This window comes from Trachemys scripta, chromosome 7, assembly GCF_013100865.1.
Source record: "Trachemys scripta elegans isolate TJP31775 chromosome 7, CAS_Tse_1.0, whole genome shotgun sequence".
NCBI lineage: Eukaryota > Metazoa > Chordata > Testudines > Emydidae > Trachemys > Trachemys scripta.
The window spans coordinates 95,065,680-95,081,659 of record NC_048304.1 but is presented as its reverse complement, the minus strand read 5'-3'; the positions used below and the strand labels follow the sequence as shown (position 1 = coordinate 95,081,659).

Sequence of the window (15,980 nt, the reverse complement as noted above, 5' to 3'; positions counted from 1 at the left end):
TCCTTCCAAGTATTTAAATTATCCACTCAATCCAACCAAGGGCTTTCCATAAATCAAGAGATAAAAAAATTATCCAGGTGCTTTAATCTGGCCAGGTGAATACAGTTTAATGTTCACCTCAAATTGTCTGCTGATTTCATTCTTGCAATAAACCCTATTTAACTTTTCTGTGAATCTCTCAAGCTTTATTAGAACCCATCACAGAAATTTTGTGTCTGTATTTAGTGAGGATATTGGATAAGCATGCTAATCCATTACATTTTGTCCTTCAGTTTTGTTAGTTTATTCCACGCTGTGTGTTAATTCCTCTATTTTTCTTATTTCTTTGTAGCTTCTTCCTATATTTCAACAATTCTTCTCTGTGAATGCCTTATAAAAAGAGATGCCACTTGGCCATGGGCATATTCTAGTTTGTATGGATATATTCGTTCATCAAATTTGTATTTGTTTTTGCTGCAGTTAATTTGGGCACAAAACGTTTATCCAAATAATTCTGTATCAGAGCAGTTCATTTTGTATATTGTGGGTTTCCTCCCATACATTAACAAGGTGCAAGTCAACTAAGCTTTTAGGAACTCTTATTTTGTTACACATCTCCCTCTCCCTCATCCTATACAGGAATGTCCTTACTTTAAGAATTGTGGATGCATGTTTTAGAAAGAATGGAGGTAAAACACTGTTATTCAAAATCAGTGTAAAGACAAAATGCCACCTATTTCTATCTCAGTTTTCTCTGCCTCCTTTGTCCTGGAATAATTGAGTGCAACCTCAGACCACAATATTTTGATCTAATTCTTTTTCTAAACTTTTCTTACAACTTTTGTATAGAAGAGAGACAAGAAGACAAGAAAGAAGAAAATAGGAAATATGGATACTGGTAAAAGGAGGGAGTGGACTCTTTTGCTTCAGATGCTCACAGATAAGGGTCTCCAGTCATTCAAGAAAATATTCTTCAAGGAACTAGCTGAAAAATTCACCATCTTCATAAGTTCCCTTGGAGTTCTCTGACCTGGGATGTGCCCAGAGTAAAGCAGTCTCCTTGAAGTAATAAGTGTTGTTCTTAAGGCTCAGTTTAATCTCCCTGAAACACTGCCTAGCTTTTCTGCCTGCTCATCCAGCTTGCCATACAACTTAAGAGCTGTTCATCCATTTGTGTCCCTCTTGAGTCCTGGCTGCCATCACAGCTGCCATGGTTCCATTTTTGTTTTCTAGACACTCTGGGCCTCTGCACTTACAGTGTGATCTTTCCCTCACTTCTGCTGTTACAGGCTGGTTTCTTCCTAACATGAACACTTGTTGCGTTACGTCTTGTGCAGTACTGCCAAAGAAAAGAACTTCATGCTGGTTAGTTCCACCTGTGAATCACACTCAGAGTCCTTTCCTCTTCTTCCAGATTCATTTCGCGGTCCTTTCCTCCTTACCTCACATATCCCAACTTAGAGACCATCTGGCTTCACTTCTGACTTGATGTTGCAACTAACACTTCCTATATGACTGTCTTTATGACTAATTTTGCCTACAAGGACTCTCACTGGCTGGTGACTGCTCTCGTAACCAAATTGTCCACTGGTTCATTCTCTCTCTCTGTCTCCAGAGTCCATGACCAGGTTGTTTGCAGACTGGGAACTTCCACTCCTCCCCAGACCCAAAGCAGTGTGGATGCTGTTTCCTGCCTAAAGGAACCTTCTCTTCTTCCTTTTGATGGCTGTAGATAAGATCTTCTATCACTAAAGAAAATTCTGTCCCACTGCTGCTGCTAAGAAAGCAGTCTGCCTTAGCAGCTCCAATATGCCCTCGTAGCCTACAGCTTTCTCTTTTCACTGGAAATGCTATGCCTGTAGAGACAGAGTATTTTAGGAGCTCTTCTTCCCTAGGAGATTGAAGGTTGGCACACAGCTGCCCTATTCTTGCCCCTTCTCAGCACCCTTTCTCCTATTTGGTGAGGTGCTAGGCAGGCATCTCTTCCCCTATTCAATGATAAGAGACTACTTTAAACTAACTCTTAATCTCAGATAATTTATAACCACCTACTTAGGGCTCCCAAGTATGTTAGGAATGACTGAACTTAAATTATCAAGGAATTATTTTGTGGCAAAAATTGGGGTTTTCTGTCCACAGTCTCTGGTAAGAGATGACCCTGGACAGCTTCTAAGGTGGTTCCTCTTCTATGGCATAGAGTCTCTTCTTTCATTTGTTTGGTCCAGTTCTCACAGTGGTGTCAGCTTTCTGGGAAAGTCAGTCTTCTCTTTAGCCACAGTAGTTAACTACAATGCCTTGTTTAGTCTTGCTTTAGTAAGGAATTCTATAGAAATATCACTTAACTTAAATATGTATGTGTTAGGTTCCTTCAGTTCTGCACTTTGGAATTTCTTGATTCTTGAGGTCTATGTGATTTCCCTCACTGTTCTATTTTTGGGCTCACAGTCTTGGGAACTTGAACATATAAACTCTTCCTCGCTCAGTTCAGAATTATCAGCTGTTAAAGTGCTCTCCTTGGGATGGTTCCCCTTCCAAAATTTCTTAGGCTGAACTGATCATGTTAAACTACATCATACCAGCCATTTTTTCTATTCTGCTTTCTCCTGACCATGTTTCTCATTCAAAATTAATTAGCTCAGCCAAACCCTCTTTACAGTGTCAAGCAAGCAAGAGAAGGCTTTTAACCTTCAGGAACATATTCACCTAGTGCATATGGGATGATGCCTCTTTTCTCTGTATCTGAGGTCTGGCTAGCTCTTTGACAGAGAAGGCTGATTACAGTGCCCTGTTATTATTTTTTAAATTTGGTCTCTCTAATTAACCAGTTCACTTAGTCACGTTGGAGCAAAACAGGGATGGAATATTTGGCAGCTCCACAAGAGAATCCTTCCTAAGTTTTAATGTTTGCTGAATTTGCATAACATAAAGATGTCATCTTAATGTTTATTGTATGATGGGGAAGAGAAAACCTAAAACAAGGGGAAATTGTTTATGAAAAAATTCTGTTAGTCTTAGTCTTCCTCTTCCTATCCTAGATCTCTATCACCTCTAGTCAGGGATTGCTTCTCAAGTTGTGGTATCTCTTTCAATATTATATTTCTCCGTTTTCCTGCTCTGAAAGTCTTTTGGCTGAACTTAGAATTAGGATGGTTATGTTAGTAACACTTGTGATTGACAGTTTTTGACTGTTTTCTGGTGGGCGGAGCCTTTGCATTCAATGTAAGGACTTTGTCATGGTCGCTCACTTTCCCTGTCCTTCAGTAATGCGGTGTTGTAGCCATGTTGGTCCCAGGATATTAAAGAGACAAGGTGGGTGAGGTGATATCTTTTATTGGACCAACTTCTGTTAGTGAGAGAGACAAGCTTTCAAGCTGTAGGGTTCTGTGTAAGCTTGGAAGCTTGTCTCTCTCACCCACAAAAGTTGATCCAATAAAAGATATTATCTCATCCATCTTATCTCTAGAATTTAAGTCATTAATTTTCCTTATTTTTCTTAACTTTAGTCTTTATCAATTATCTTTTTTCTTGTCCATATCATGGTCAGGTGCCAGTTTATTAAGTACTCTCACTTATACTGTTTCTGGGGTGTACTGTGCACAGTAACTTCAAGGAACACTTATTTATGTGTGCCATCAGAACCTTTTCATTTGGGATTTAGACAACAACAATATGACTTCTTGTGTATGGAGCTAGATATACTTCATTTAATTATCTAGGTGTTCATACTGTGCCTGTCACTGTGGTATCTAAAGCACCAGAAAAAAGATCATAGAATTAACTATAAGCACAGACAGCAAGGTTATAAGATACCCTGTATGGTTTCTCTCCTCCTCGGCATGACATAAAAGTATTATTTTTCCCCCCAGGGAACCACATTTTAATATAACATGCTTCATTTGTACTGGAAAATCCTTTTTTGATTAATCCCTTTTTCTTTTTATGAAAAACTGCATACACCTTACCAACTCGGCCATTCTGCAATTTGGTATGTACCATTATTATTAAGTACATCTCTTGGAGGCAAATTATATCAGATCCCATACATTTTAAGTGATGAAGAATATCCTTTTCTTATCGATCCCACTTATATTCCATAAGATCAGTTTATAAATGTCTCTACCCTATGTGTTAAATTTTTCAAAATAGAAATCTCTTCACTGCAGAGGATGTGAAGGAGATTCCCATACCTGACTCATCCTTTTTAGGCAAAAAAATCTGAGGAACTGTCCCAGATGGAGGTGTCAGGAAGGAGTTTTGAAACAAATTGATAAATTAAACTGTAAAAAGTCACCAGGACCAAATGGTATTCATCCAAGAGTTCTGAAATTGCAGAACTACTAACTGTGGTATGTATCCTGGTGCTTAAATCAGCCTCTGTACCAGGTGACTGACAGATAGCTAATGTGATGCTGATTTATAAAAAAAGCTCCAGGGGCGATCGTGGCAATTACAGGCCAGTAAACCTGACTTTAGTATCAGGCAAATTGGTTTAAACTATAGTAAAGAACAGAATTCTCAGACACATAGATGAACATAATTTGTTGGGGCAGAGTCAACATAGCTTTTGTAAATGGAAATCATGCCTCACCAATCTATTAGAATTATTTGAGGGAGACAACAAACATGTGGACAAGGGTAATCCAGTGGATATAGTGTACTTGGACTTTCAGAAAGCCTTTGACATGGTCCCACACCAAAGACTCTGAAGCAAAATAAGGACTCAAAGAATAAGAGGGAAGGTCCTCTCATGGAGCAGTAACTGGTTAAAAGATAGTAAACAAAGGGTAGGAATAACTGGCCAACTTTCACAGAGGAGAGAGGTAAAGATTGAGGTCCCTCAAGGTTCTATACTGGGACCTGTGCTGTTCAACATGTTCATAAATTATGTGGAAAATGGGTAAACAGTGAGGTGGCAAAGTTGGACGACAATACAAAATTACTCAAGATAGGTAAGCCCAAAGCAAACTGCAAAGAATTATAGAGATCTCACAAAACTGGGTGACTGGGCAAGAAAATGGCAGATGAAATTCAATGGTGAGAAATGCAAAGTAACGCACATTGGAAAACATAATCCCAACTATACATACAAAATGATGGGGTCTAAAATAGCTGTTCCCCACTCAAAAAAGAAATCTTGGACTCAATGTGGATAGTTCTTGGAAAATGTCCGCTCAATGTACAGTGGCAGTAAAATAATCTAGCAGAATTTTAGAAACAGTTAGGAAAGGAACAGATAAGGCAGAAAATATCATAATTTCACTATGTATGCCCACATCTCGAGTGCTGCATGCAGTTCTGGTGGCCCCATCTCAAAAAAGATATATTTGAATTGGAAAAAGTACAGTGAAGGGCAACAAAAATGATTAGGGATATGGAACAGTTTCCAAATGAGGAGTCTGGAACTGTTCAGCTTGGAAAAGAGATGACTGGGGGGTATATGATAGAGGTCTATAAAATCATGAATGGTGTGGAGAAAGTGAATAAGGAAGTATTACTTACTCCTTCACATAACGCAAGAATCAGGGGTCCCCCAATTAAATTAATAGGCAGTAGGTTTAAAACAAACATAGGGAAGTACTTCACACAACATACAGTCAATCTGTGGAACTCATTGCCAGAAGATGTTGTGAAGGCCAAAAGTATAATTGGGTTCAAAAATGAATTATAAAAGTTTATGGAGGGTAGGTCAATCAATGGCTATTAGCCAAGATGGTCAGGGACACAACCCCATGCTCTGGGTGTCTCTAAACCTGTGACTGCCAGAAGCTGGGACCGGACGACAGGGGATGAATCAATTGATAAATTACCCTGTTCTCTTCACTCTCTCTGAAACATCTGTAACTGGCCTGTTGGAAGACAGGATACTGAGCTAGATGGACCATTGGTCTGACCCAGAATGGCCATTCTTATGTTCTTAAATTTTATTCCATTTTTAACCTTTGAGAGGTTTGCCTATTTTCCCCCATGATATCACTTTAATATATATCTTATTTAATTTTATTAGACAGTGTTTCATTCAGACACTAGGTGAGTGGTTCAGTCTGGTTTAGACAAGATAGAGATATAAAGCTGGGTGTCATCAGCATATTGAAGCCTATGTCCCCCCACTAACGGGTTGTCTACACTTAGAAGTTAATTCAGTTTAAGGTAGGGTGTAAATTTAAAATTATTCCTAATTAACTCCCTATGTGGACGCTCTTATTCTGGAATAAGAGTGCTTTGTTTCAGATTATTATAATCCAGTAGATTAAAGTAATTCAGAATAAAGCACTCTTATTCCAGAATACGGCATCCACACAGGGAGTTAATCAGGAGCTATTTCAGAATAACTCCCCATGTAGGCAGACATGGTGATAAAATGTATATTGTAGGATTCCATTTTATCACCATGTCTGCCTACATGGGAGTATCCATAGTATGGAGTATCACATGTATATTGTAGGATTCCATGTGATACTCCATACTATGGAAGAGTTGTCCCTAGGAGCCTCTCACAAAGAAAGGAGCAGAGTCATTGAAGAAATCAGCCCTTCCCATCCAACTCACTGATTTGATGGTGGGTAGGAGTTTTGGGAGCTCCCAGAAGTCCCTTGTTAAAATTCTGTTACCAAATGAAAAGGAGAGTTGAGGTGATTTTGCCCCATTACTAAACACTGGTAAGCCATGTCTGTTTGATTTAGCCCGTGGGATCACAGTAGTACTTCTGAAAACTAAACTTTTGCTTTTGGAGTGGACCGCATTACCCCAAAACGTTGGTGTGTTCAATATTTTTCCTGGGTGAGAATATGGAGCCCTTTGTTATTAAAATATTGGCAGTACACTATTGGTATTGTAACTTTATAACTAAAGCAAAATAGGTGGGTGTAATCAAAATCTGTCTACAAAGGACAAAAAGGGGGACGGGTGCTGTCACTGTTTAAATAGACCTGTGCCAGCTGTTAGACCTAGTTAGCAGGTGGTAAGGTACAACCAATCCCTTAGTGTCTGCTTTTTTTCAAACCATCAATCACACTAGGGTCAGGAAGCTCACTCCTGCAGGAGTTAATGTACAGTTCTTGTTATTACAGATTGTTATGAATTAAATAAAAAGATCAAGTAAAGGTTTATCATTAACTGATGTTTTTACAGTCCTAGCAATCTACAAAATAGTAAATGCCAATATAATACTTTGACATTTTAACAAGTTGCTAGACTCTTAAATGTCAAATTAGGAGAGCTGTTTGATGCTTTTATAGGTTGCTTTGATCATAAAATGCCATTTTAGGATAATCTTTTATTTGACATTTTTACACATTCAGTAAATGCTTTTCCTCCGTTAAAAGTTCCCCAAGGAAACTCGAGGCAAAGAACTGTAAATGAAAGAGAAATTAAGATTCTCAGTTCATATACTTTGTATTCTAATGATTAAGAATAAGGGAATTATGCCAGGAATAAGATAGTAAATTTAGTTGCATGTCAGTTGATTTATATAATCTGACAATTTAATACCTATGTAAATACATGTGTACATTTACCTGCGTTGTTGTTACTTGTTTTCGTTAGGTTTTTTTTCCCTACACCTGAATAGCCCATATAAGTTTTGGGCAAAATTGTATGTCACGTTGTTCAATGTCATGTTGTGATACAACAAAAGACCGTATTGGCATGTCCTAAAATAGGGCCTAATCCTGTTTCTTTTTAAATCAGTGGGAGTTTTGCTGCCAACTTGAATATTGGTTTGTCTGACTTGACCAATCTGGGCCTGAATGGAGGAAGAGTAAATACTTAATGACTACAAGCAAGAGGGTAGAATTAAGAATGCCATAGAATATTTAATTACGAATTTCCTGATATGTTAAAGAGTTAAATCATAAATCAAATTATTTTTTTCATGGAAACAGTGAGATTCTATCAGTATTTTTGTTGTAATGAAAATCTACATATGTACAAGTTAAAGCTTCTTTCTCTTTCACCCTGGAGCATCTTTGCAGACACGAGGAACAGTATAGAGTCGTCATTCATTCCTGTCCATGGTTTGTTCCTCCATTAACCCCAGCCTGGTCATGTCCCTGCGTATGATGTCCCACCATCTAGTCAGTGGTTGGCCTCTAGGTTGAACTGACCTTGGCTGTGCTTGCATTATTTACTTTGGCATCCTGTTATCTGCTTATCTTCGGCAGTGTCCCCACCCCTGTAATCTTTTCAATTGTAACCAATCGTGTACCCTGATTTCACATCCTACTCTCCTTCTAACTTTACATTTGTCTTAAAATCATTCCACTTTACATCCACCATCTTTCAAAGAACTCTTCATCTCCTCTACCTCCAGCCTTCTCATGTCTGTTTCATTTAATGCAGCTGCTTCCAGACCACAGAGTAATACTGTTAGTATGCTGGTTTGATAAATTTTCACTTTAGTACCAAATATAATGTTTGTACCAGTCCATAATTTCATCCATTTCTGTGCAGCACTTGTAGCTAAAGCACATTTCCTTGTAACCTCATCCTTGATGGAACTGTCCTCACTAATCAAGTGTCATAGGTATTCACAAGATTCTATTTGTTCTATGATGTAGCTTCTGCACTTTATCTATTGTCCCTTTTCCAAGATGCAACCACTTTGTCATTTTGGCATTTATAGTAAGTTGAAGTTGACTACACCAGTTTTCCAAGAGAGTGAAGAGTATCATCATCAATGCAAACATGTCTGCCAGTTGTGCAAGGTCATCTGCACAAGTTAAGGAGCTTAACTCTCGATCAGAGGTGGGCATGTGGCCTATCAGGGTAATTCACTGGGGGGCCGCGAGACAGTTTGTTTACATCGACCGTCCGCAGGCATGGCCGCCCGCAGCTCCCAGTGGCCGCAGTGCACTGTTCCCGGCCAATGGGAGCTGCAGGAAGTGGTGCAGGCCGCAGGGAACAGTGCACTGTGGCCACTGGGAGCCGCGGGGAGCCCTGCCTGCGGACGGTCAATGTAAACAAACTGTCTCGTGGCCTGCCAGTGGATTACCTTGACGGGCCACAGATTGCCCACTACTGCTCTGGATTATCCAGTGTCACACCCTCCAACTTGTCTAATGCTCTTAATGTCCAGTTTAATAACATGATGAAACATGACTGATTCCGTGGCCTCTTCTCTTACACCAAACTTTGATTTGAACCAGTTGCTTTAGTTCCCACCAATTCTTATGGCATTGCAGGAATCTTTGTACTTAGGTTTTATAACGGCAATTCTTTTATCTGGAACTCCATATGATTTTGCTGTTTTCCATAATGCTTCCCTTCAAACTGAATCAAATGCCTTTGTAAAGTCAATGAAAACAGCAATTTCCATTTCTTTAATTTCCATTTTTGCTTTTTTTTCATCAACTAAGGCCAGGTCTGAAACCGCACTGTTTCTCACTTACTTTTTCCTGTAAAATTGTTCTTACTCTGTTGACAATTACTTTCATCATGATTTTTTCGGAACCCAACCATAAGCTTATACCTCTATAATTATTGTATCGATAGGATCTCCTTTCTTCATGATCGGTACAGTTATTATTTTTAGACAGTCATCTGGTACCTCCTGTTACTCCCATACCTTCTTTATGGTTTTCTAGTACTTTGATATCATTGTCCTGCCAGTTTTTAGCAGCTCAGCTATTTTATTGTCTGTTCCTGCAGTAGCAAGTTAGAGCAGCCTTACTAAATTCTACTTGCCCATTCGTCTGGCACAAATATATTTATTTATAATTTAGAGGCAAGTAAATATAATTACAATGTTCCCTAATTTCAGAGTAACACATTTTTGGCTCCTGCTGGAGCTAGTCTCACTATGATGTGAGAATGTCCAACTTTAATTCAGTTTTCAGATTACTCAGGAAGAAAAACTCTCAGGCTGTCTTCCCCACTTTCTTGCCTTTTGGGAAAAAGCAGCCAATCACAGCTACAGCAGTAGACAGATAGAGTTCTCTTCCCATCCCCTCAGGAGGGGGAAGAAGAAGCAGCAGACACCATTCTACAAGAAGGGAAAGAAGAGGGGAGAGCAGAAAAAGCCCAGTAGCCCAAAGCAGCTCTCTGCGCCTCCCCTACTATGAACAATATATCAGTTCCCCTGTATCCTCCATCTTCCATCTCCCCTCTCCTGCCCTCTAATATTATAACCCCAGGTCTGGGAAGTAAGAGAAGACTAATCCCTTGGAGCTGCCTTCCCCTCCCCCCACCAGGTATAAGAGAGTGGGTAGGCATGAAGAACCTGTGAGCTACTCCCCCCTAGGCCCACGAGAGAGGGAATAAAAATCCCCAGGGAGCTTTCCCTCCCCCCAGGCCTGGTAAGGGGTATGGTACCTCTAAAGTTGCAGGAGGAATCTAGTTGAGCTGGGAGGAAAGGGCACGTGTGAGGTTGGGTGGCAAAATTATGCAAAATTGTGTGGCTCTGTGGGTGGAGTTAACGTGGAAGCTGGGGCACCAAACTGATGTAGTCTGCCAGAAGGTGCATCGTTCCAGGGATGGCACAAATACCTCTCTCCAAAAAGGAGGCAAACAGCCTCCCCTTAAGGCTCACTCCTCTAAAAGTTTGAAGGTGAAATCCCAACCGATGTGCTCACGCTGAAATCCAAGATGGCACTGACTGTCTTTTTCCCATACCAAGGACCATGCTGTCTCTGGTACCAACAGCAAGGCACCAATCTTGGCCTCATCCATTTTGGCACGAAGGCCCATTACTGTGGTAACACCTGAGACCCTGCCTATGGTCATCCATGGGATTTGCATTTTGGAGTAGAGAGACCTTTCTGAGGGATCGGCACTAGAATCACTTGTCATCGAGAGGCTACAGGATGTTATTGCCAAACCACCCTTCAGTGCTGATTGCAAGACCGGGCAGGGCATGCCTGACAGAACTGCCCCACCATTGGAAGACATGTATTCATTTTCTCTTCCTCAGAAGAACATAGCAAGATTTCCTTCCCTGAGCATAGCCCCCAATCCCTGTGGCGGCACAATGTGTGTTTTGCAGAAAGTAGTGGGAAGACTCCTTGAGGGTTACCAGGGCCATTTGTTGTATTTGAACTGGTGAAGGGACAACTCACATCCTCTTACACATCTCCAAGCAAATAGGCGACTGCTTGTTAGTCACAAAGAGTGGAATCTGTGTGAAGAATAACTAAAAGAAAGAACAGTTATGTACCGTGCAGTGACTACGTATATTTTTTTGAGATGTGCGTGCAGATTCCGCAACCTGCCTTCCATCCCTGCTAATCAGAGACTGCTCTTATGGGATTTTAATTGGCAAAGGCAATTGAGGCCTCTCCACTCTATGCCCTTGGCTTTGTGGGGTGAGAGGTAACTCAGGGCACAAGCATGGCCCTATTGGACACTGCTATTCAAAAAGAATCCGATCTTGCCTACATGGGGTGCATGTGCACCAAGAGTAGAATCTGTGTGGACAACATATCTCAAAGAACCCCACCCATACACCTGAGATGTATCAGAAGTTCAGATGCTATGTGGGACGTGACCTGTTCTGGGATTTATCTTATATATTTAACTGACTCCTATTAGCATAGTATCTGAGCACCTCATAATCTTTAATATATCCATCATTACAATGCCCCTGTGAAGTAAGAAATTGCTGTTATCTCCCCCCCAAATTGATATTGCTGAGGACAGATTGATAATGGGTGGTGTTCTGAAACCTGGTGTGTTATACTGTCATTTATGAAGAGGAAACGCATATTCATATAATGTGCATTTTTTATTATTTAGAGTGTATATTGTTAATGTAAAAACTTGTGAATCCTGGCTGTTCAACTATAACAGATATGATAATTAGTTTTCTTTGTAAATGTGGGCAAATAAATTTGTTCCTGGTCCGTTAAATTTTCATTATAGTTTTCCAAAACGGAGTTAAAGATTTTCACTGGAAAGAAGAGGAGACTGACTGATTTTTGATTCTGTCTCCAAGTCTCCTGGATGAGTCTGAGGAATACTGATGTTGCTCTCCAGTGAGATTCGTTTATCAACATCTTTATAGTACACGTAACCATAGTATCTGAAAAACTATATTCAGGATGGCACTATGTTGATCGTCTTAAAAAAAAAAATTACAAAACCAAGGATTTAATTAAGTTGCCACTGGCAACGTTGTGCTTTCAAGCCACAAGTTACAGCATGGATTTAAAAACTAGTCAATGTTTTACTTGATTCCCAAAAAGCCATATGCTCCGTTAAATGACACTTCTATCAGTGGAGTTATATCAATTTTAATAAAGTTTTGAGTGGTGATTATGCAGTATTTTTTTTTTTTTCAGGATGCAAGACATGCAGCAGAAGGAGAAATATACACCAAACTGAATCAAAAAATTGATGAATTTATTCAGCTTGCTGACTATGATTGGACAATGTCTGAGCCTGCTGGAAGAGCCAGTGGATATTTAATGGACCTTATTAATTTCTTAAGAAGCACATTTCAAGTTTTTACTCACTTGCCTGTAAGTATACAAAATAGGCTTTGTTTTCAGATTATTGGAGTCCTATTTTCTATACATTGTAACTTCTGATTTTTGGAAGAAAATAGCTTTTAAGTAAATAATTTAGGGTGATAGACATGATTTCAGATTGCTTATGTACTAACTGATGCATTATTCAGTTTAGCATTATGTATATTATGATTAACGAAATTATAAAATATTTGTGAAAGATTTTACTTTCAAAGAACAAAATAAAATGCAGCACCCTCAAAGCTTTTTTTTTTTACTCAACTACTACTAGTAGTAAACATTCATACTGTTTTTTAGATCTCATAAAACTTAAATCACTTCAGGCCAGATTTTCAAATGTTCATTTTAATTGTGCCTGCAAATTCTGTGGACAAGTCCACTGATCCACAGAATGCAAACCTAATTCGACTCATGCACATTGTTCGTGTGATTTTGAACAGCATCTAAAAATTTAAACCCAAAGCTCTGTTTGAACTAAAATATTTTTTGTTAAAAGTGACCAGTCTGACTGGTCACTTTTCAAGACAAGTGCACAACTACTAGGGTGCATTCTGCTCTTAGTTTATACCATTGTAGATCTGGAGTAACTCCAATAAAATCAATGGAATTACTTCCAGTTTATATATTTATTCCAAAGCAGAATTTGGCCCAAAACATCTAGCCTTTATGGATTCATTACATTGTGCTTCAGCATGTTCCTTGTTGCTATTGCTTGATGTGTGATTACTTTACCCACATTCAGTGCCTCTGGACAGGTGTACAATCTTATTAATAAATATAACATATTTCTGTTAGTCTGGAGTTTTTACATCTTTGTTGGAAGTTAAATCAAGAAAAGAATTTCACCTATGAATACTATAGCATAATTACAGTAGGCAAGGGAATTAGAGATTTTTTTGCTTTCCTCTGAAGCATCGTATATTTGGCCATTTATAGAGGAGACAAGATATTAGAGTTGGTGCACAAAGGGACAGATCTGGTATTCCTCTTTTAGGGGCTATGCTTCATTAGTCATAACTGATATACTTATATGGCTTATGGCCATTTGCACTCATGGTGGGATGCTACATTTCGGTTTGGTGACACTGTTTTACATGTTAAGTAACCCTGGGTTTAGTGGGCTAACATAAGTGCCATTTCCTTACAAGAAGTTTCCTATCTGTGCCAACATTGTAGCATTGAATGGGAAAGAATGGAAAGAAGCAGTTATATGAGTTAACAATTGAATAAAAAGAATGGAAGGGATATACATTCATATTTTAGAGCATAACCTAACCTCTATCTGAGACGGTGAGGAAGAAACTTCCCCTGATGGACAGGTTATTCTGTAATTCCCTTCTTTGGGTTTCTTGCATTTGGTATTGGCCACTGTAATAGACAGGATACTGAGCTAGATGGACTACCAGTTTGATCCAGTATTACAGTTCCAGTAAAATGTAGGATGGTATTTTTTGGTCTTATTCTGGGCATCTCTAATAGAATAACCTAGGACACATTTGCTTGACCTAGTTGATTGATTTATGAACAAGTTAACAGAATGTGGAAACCCTTTCCACAGACCTCTGCATATAAATATTAGTGTGAGAGTTGTAGAAATTATATGAAAATTAGTTTATTATTTAATTCTTTTCCTTACCATTGGTTTCAGAGTTTGATTTGTAATAGTGGGAAATATTTGTCCTAAAAAGAATGTTTATAATAAAGGTATTTTCAATAGACAAGCCCACAAAACTGCCTCGTTTTCATAATTAAACAAGTTAATAAAACATAAACAAGCCTAACCTTAGAGATTTTGATGTCTTAAGCAAAGCTAGATTGTAATGTGCCACATATAGGATTTTGGATGGGATAGTTTTCAGAAGGACTTTATATTAACAAAATAAAAGCTTCACAATTTTACTTCAAGAAATTGCATTGGTGGTAGAAATATCATGGATATTCAAACATATATTAATAGTTCAGGACTCTTTATATCCAGAAACTAATTTTAATTTTAAGTCCTGCTCATTTGGTTGTGGGTATGGTGAGGAAAGAAAAAGGTACAGGGAGCCTCTCCTCCCTCCACCCCTTGTGTATCCACATAGCAGAAAGGCAGAATATAATTCAGGTGTTTGCTAGTCTGGAGACATGGCCCAGACTTGCTCCCATGAGCTCTCCATAGCCTGATTCAGACATGGTGTGCTGCCTGTTGGAGGATGGTTAGACTCCAGTCTGCTTGTGCATATGGTTTCATAAGCATATGCACATCAGAAGGTTACACATTTTGATTCCTGTGTATCTGACATTAGAACCTACTTCATTTTTGGAATATGTATAAGTACCTCTAAATGTATAGAGACTGTCACGTCTGTCTGTGTGTGTGCCATGCTTGCATATGGGCATATACTTAGATGTGTTTGTATTGATGGGGACATAACTTTAAAAAAAATGAATATAAAATATAAAAATTTGTTTTATACAGTTATACTATTTTATGTTTGAATCTAAAGAACACAAAACAGGCTCACTATGATCTAAGTTATTACATCTAGGTACGGCATGGTAAAGGTGACAACCCAAACTGTTCAGGTTTTGCCCTCATAGCAACTGAGGCATCGCTGAGATATCTCTCTAGCATTGTTTCTCCTTAAAGTTCTCATATACTCCAGGGATGTAGGTGTACTGTACATTAGCAACAATGTTAGCATAAAAGGCTTGAAAAAGGAAAATATTTTCTTTTCACATTTGTTAGTTCATCCAAATATCATTAATAGTAAAATCTGTGAAAAAATAAATTACTTATGGAACAGAGACTTTATTTAGCCTTGCAGTGTCCTAAGTACATTCCTAAGTATTGCTTGAATGAAATAGATTAATAAATTACTAATAACCATGTGCTTTGTAGTTTGGATGTTAAATATACATGATGAAAATATTTTTAAGGAACCGTTTAATTTTTATTTTAAATATTTTAATAAATATATCGTTAATACTTATTACAATTAAAAATTGCTAGAAGATCAACTCAGAAAACGTTACTTGTGGAATGTGTTACTTTGGATTTTTTATTTTGGCATACAGCTCATTCCCACTGAAAAAGACAATCTTTATATTAAGTACCCCATTTCAATTTAATCACTTTTTTGTGTCTCTTTGCAAAATAATAATTTTTAATTTGTTTATACCTTTTTTTCTTACATTTTCCAAGGAATTTTGACTTTCTTTGAATTTTAGAAAATTTATCAGTTTGATATAGCAAAATATTTTTGTCTTCTGTGAGTGTTAAGAATATCAAAACTTTATATAGCAAATTAAGCCTTCCTAGATCTAGGTATTTTTCATTCATGCAGACTATGGCAAAATAATTTTAGTACTTAATAATTAAGTATCAAGATTCGTAAAATAGAAGTTTTCTGAAGAATTTTCTTCCCTTTTACTGATGCCAACATTTCTTTTGATGTTGACAGTACATTTTAATTTTTTGTTTTGATTGCCTTACTGGTTTCCTTCTCAGAATAACAACAATGACCATGCAGCTATGTCGGTAAGTAGATGAAAGAT

General features: G+C 38.2%; 1 protein-coding gene across 8 annotated transcripts in view; it reads left to right on the top strand.

Moving 5' to 3' along the window:
- The window catches only part of EXOC6 (exocyst complex component 6), a 184,453-nt gene that overhangs the window by 110,861 nt on the left and 57,612 nt on the right, over nucleotides 1-15,980 (top strand). For 4 of the 8 annotated variants that reach the window (XM_034777837.1, XM_034777836.1, XM_034777840.1 and 1 more), the window contains exons 18-19: nucleotides 12,252-12,431; nucleotides 15,934-15,963. In XM_034777837.1, coding sequence (XP_034633728.1) covers nucleotides 12,252-12,431; nucleotides 15,934-15,963 — 210 coding nt within the window. The remainder of the gene's footprint in view (nucleotides 1-12,251; nucleotides 12,432-15,933; nucleotides 15,964-15,980) is intronic. The other 4 variants (XM_034777841.1, XM_034777839.1, XM_034777843.1 and 1 more) reach the window with 1 other exon arrangement.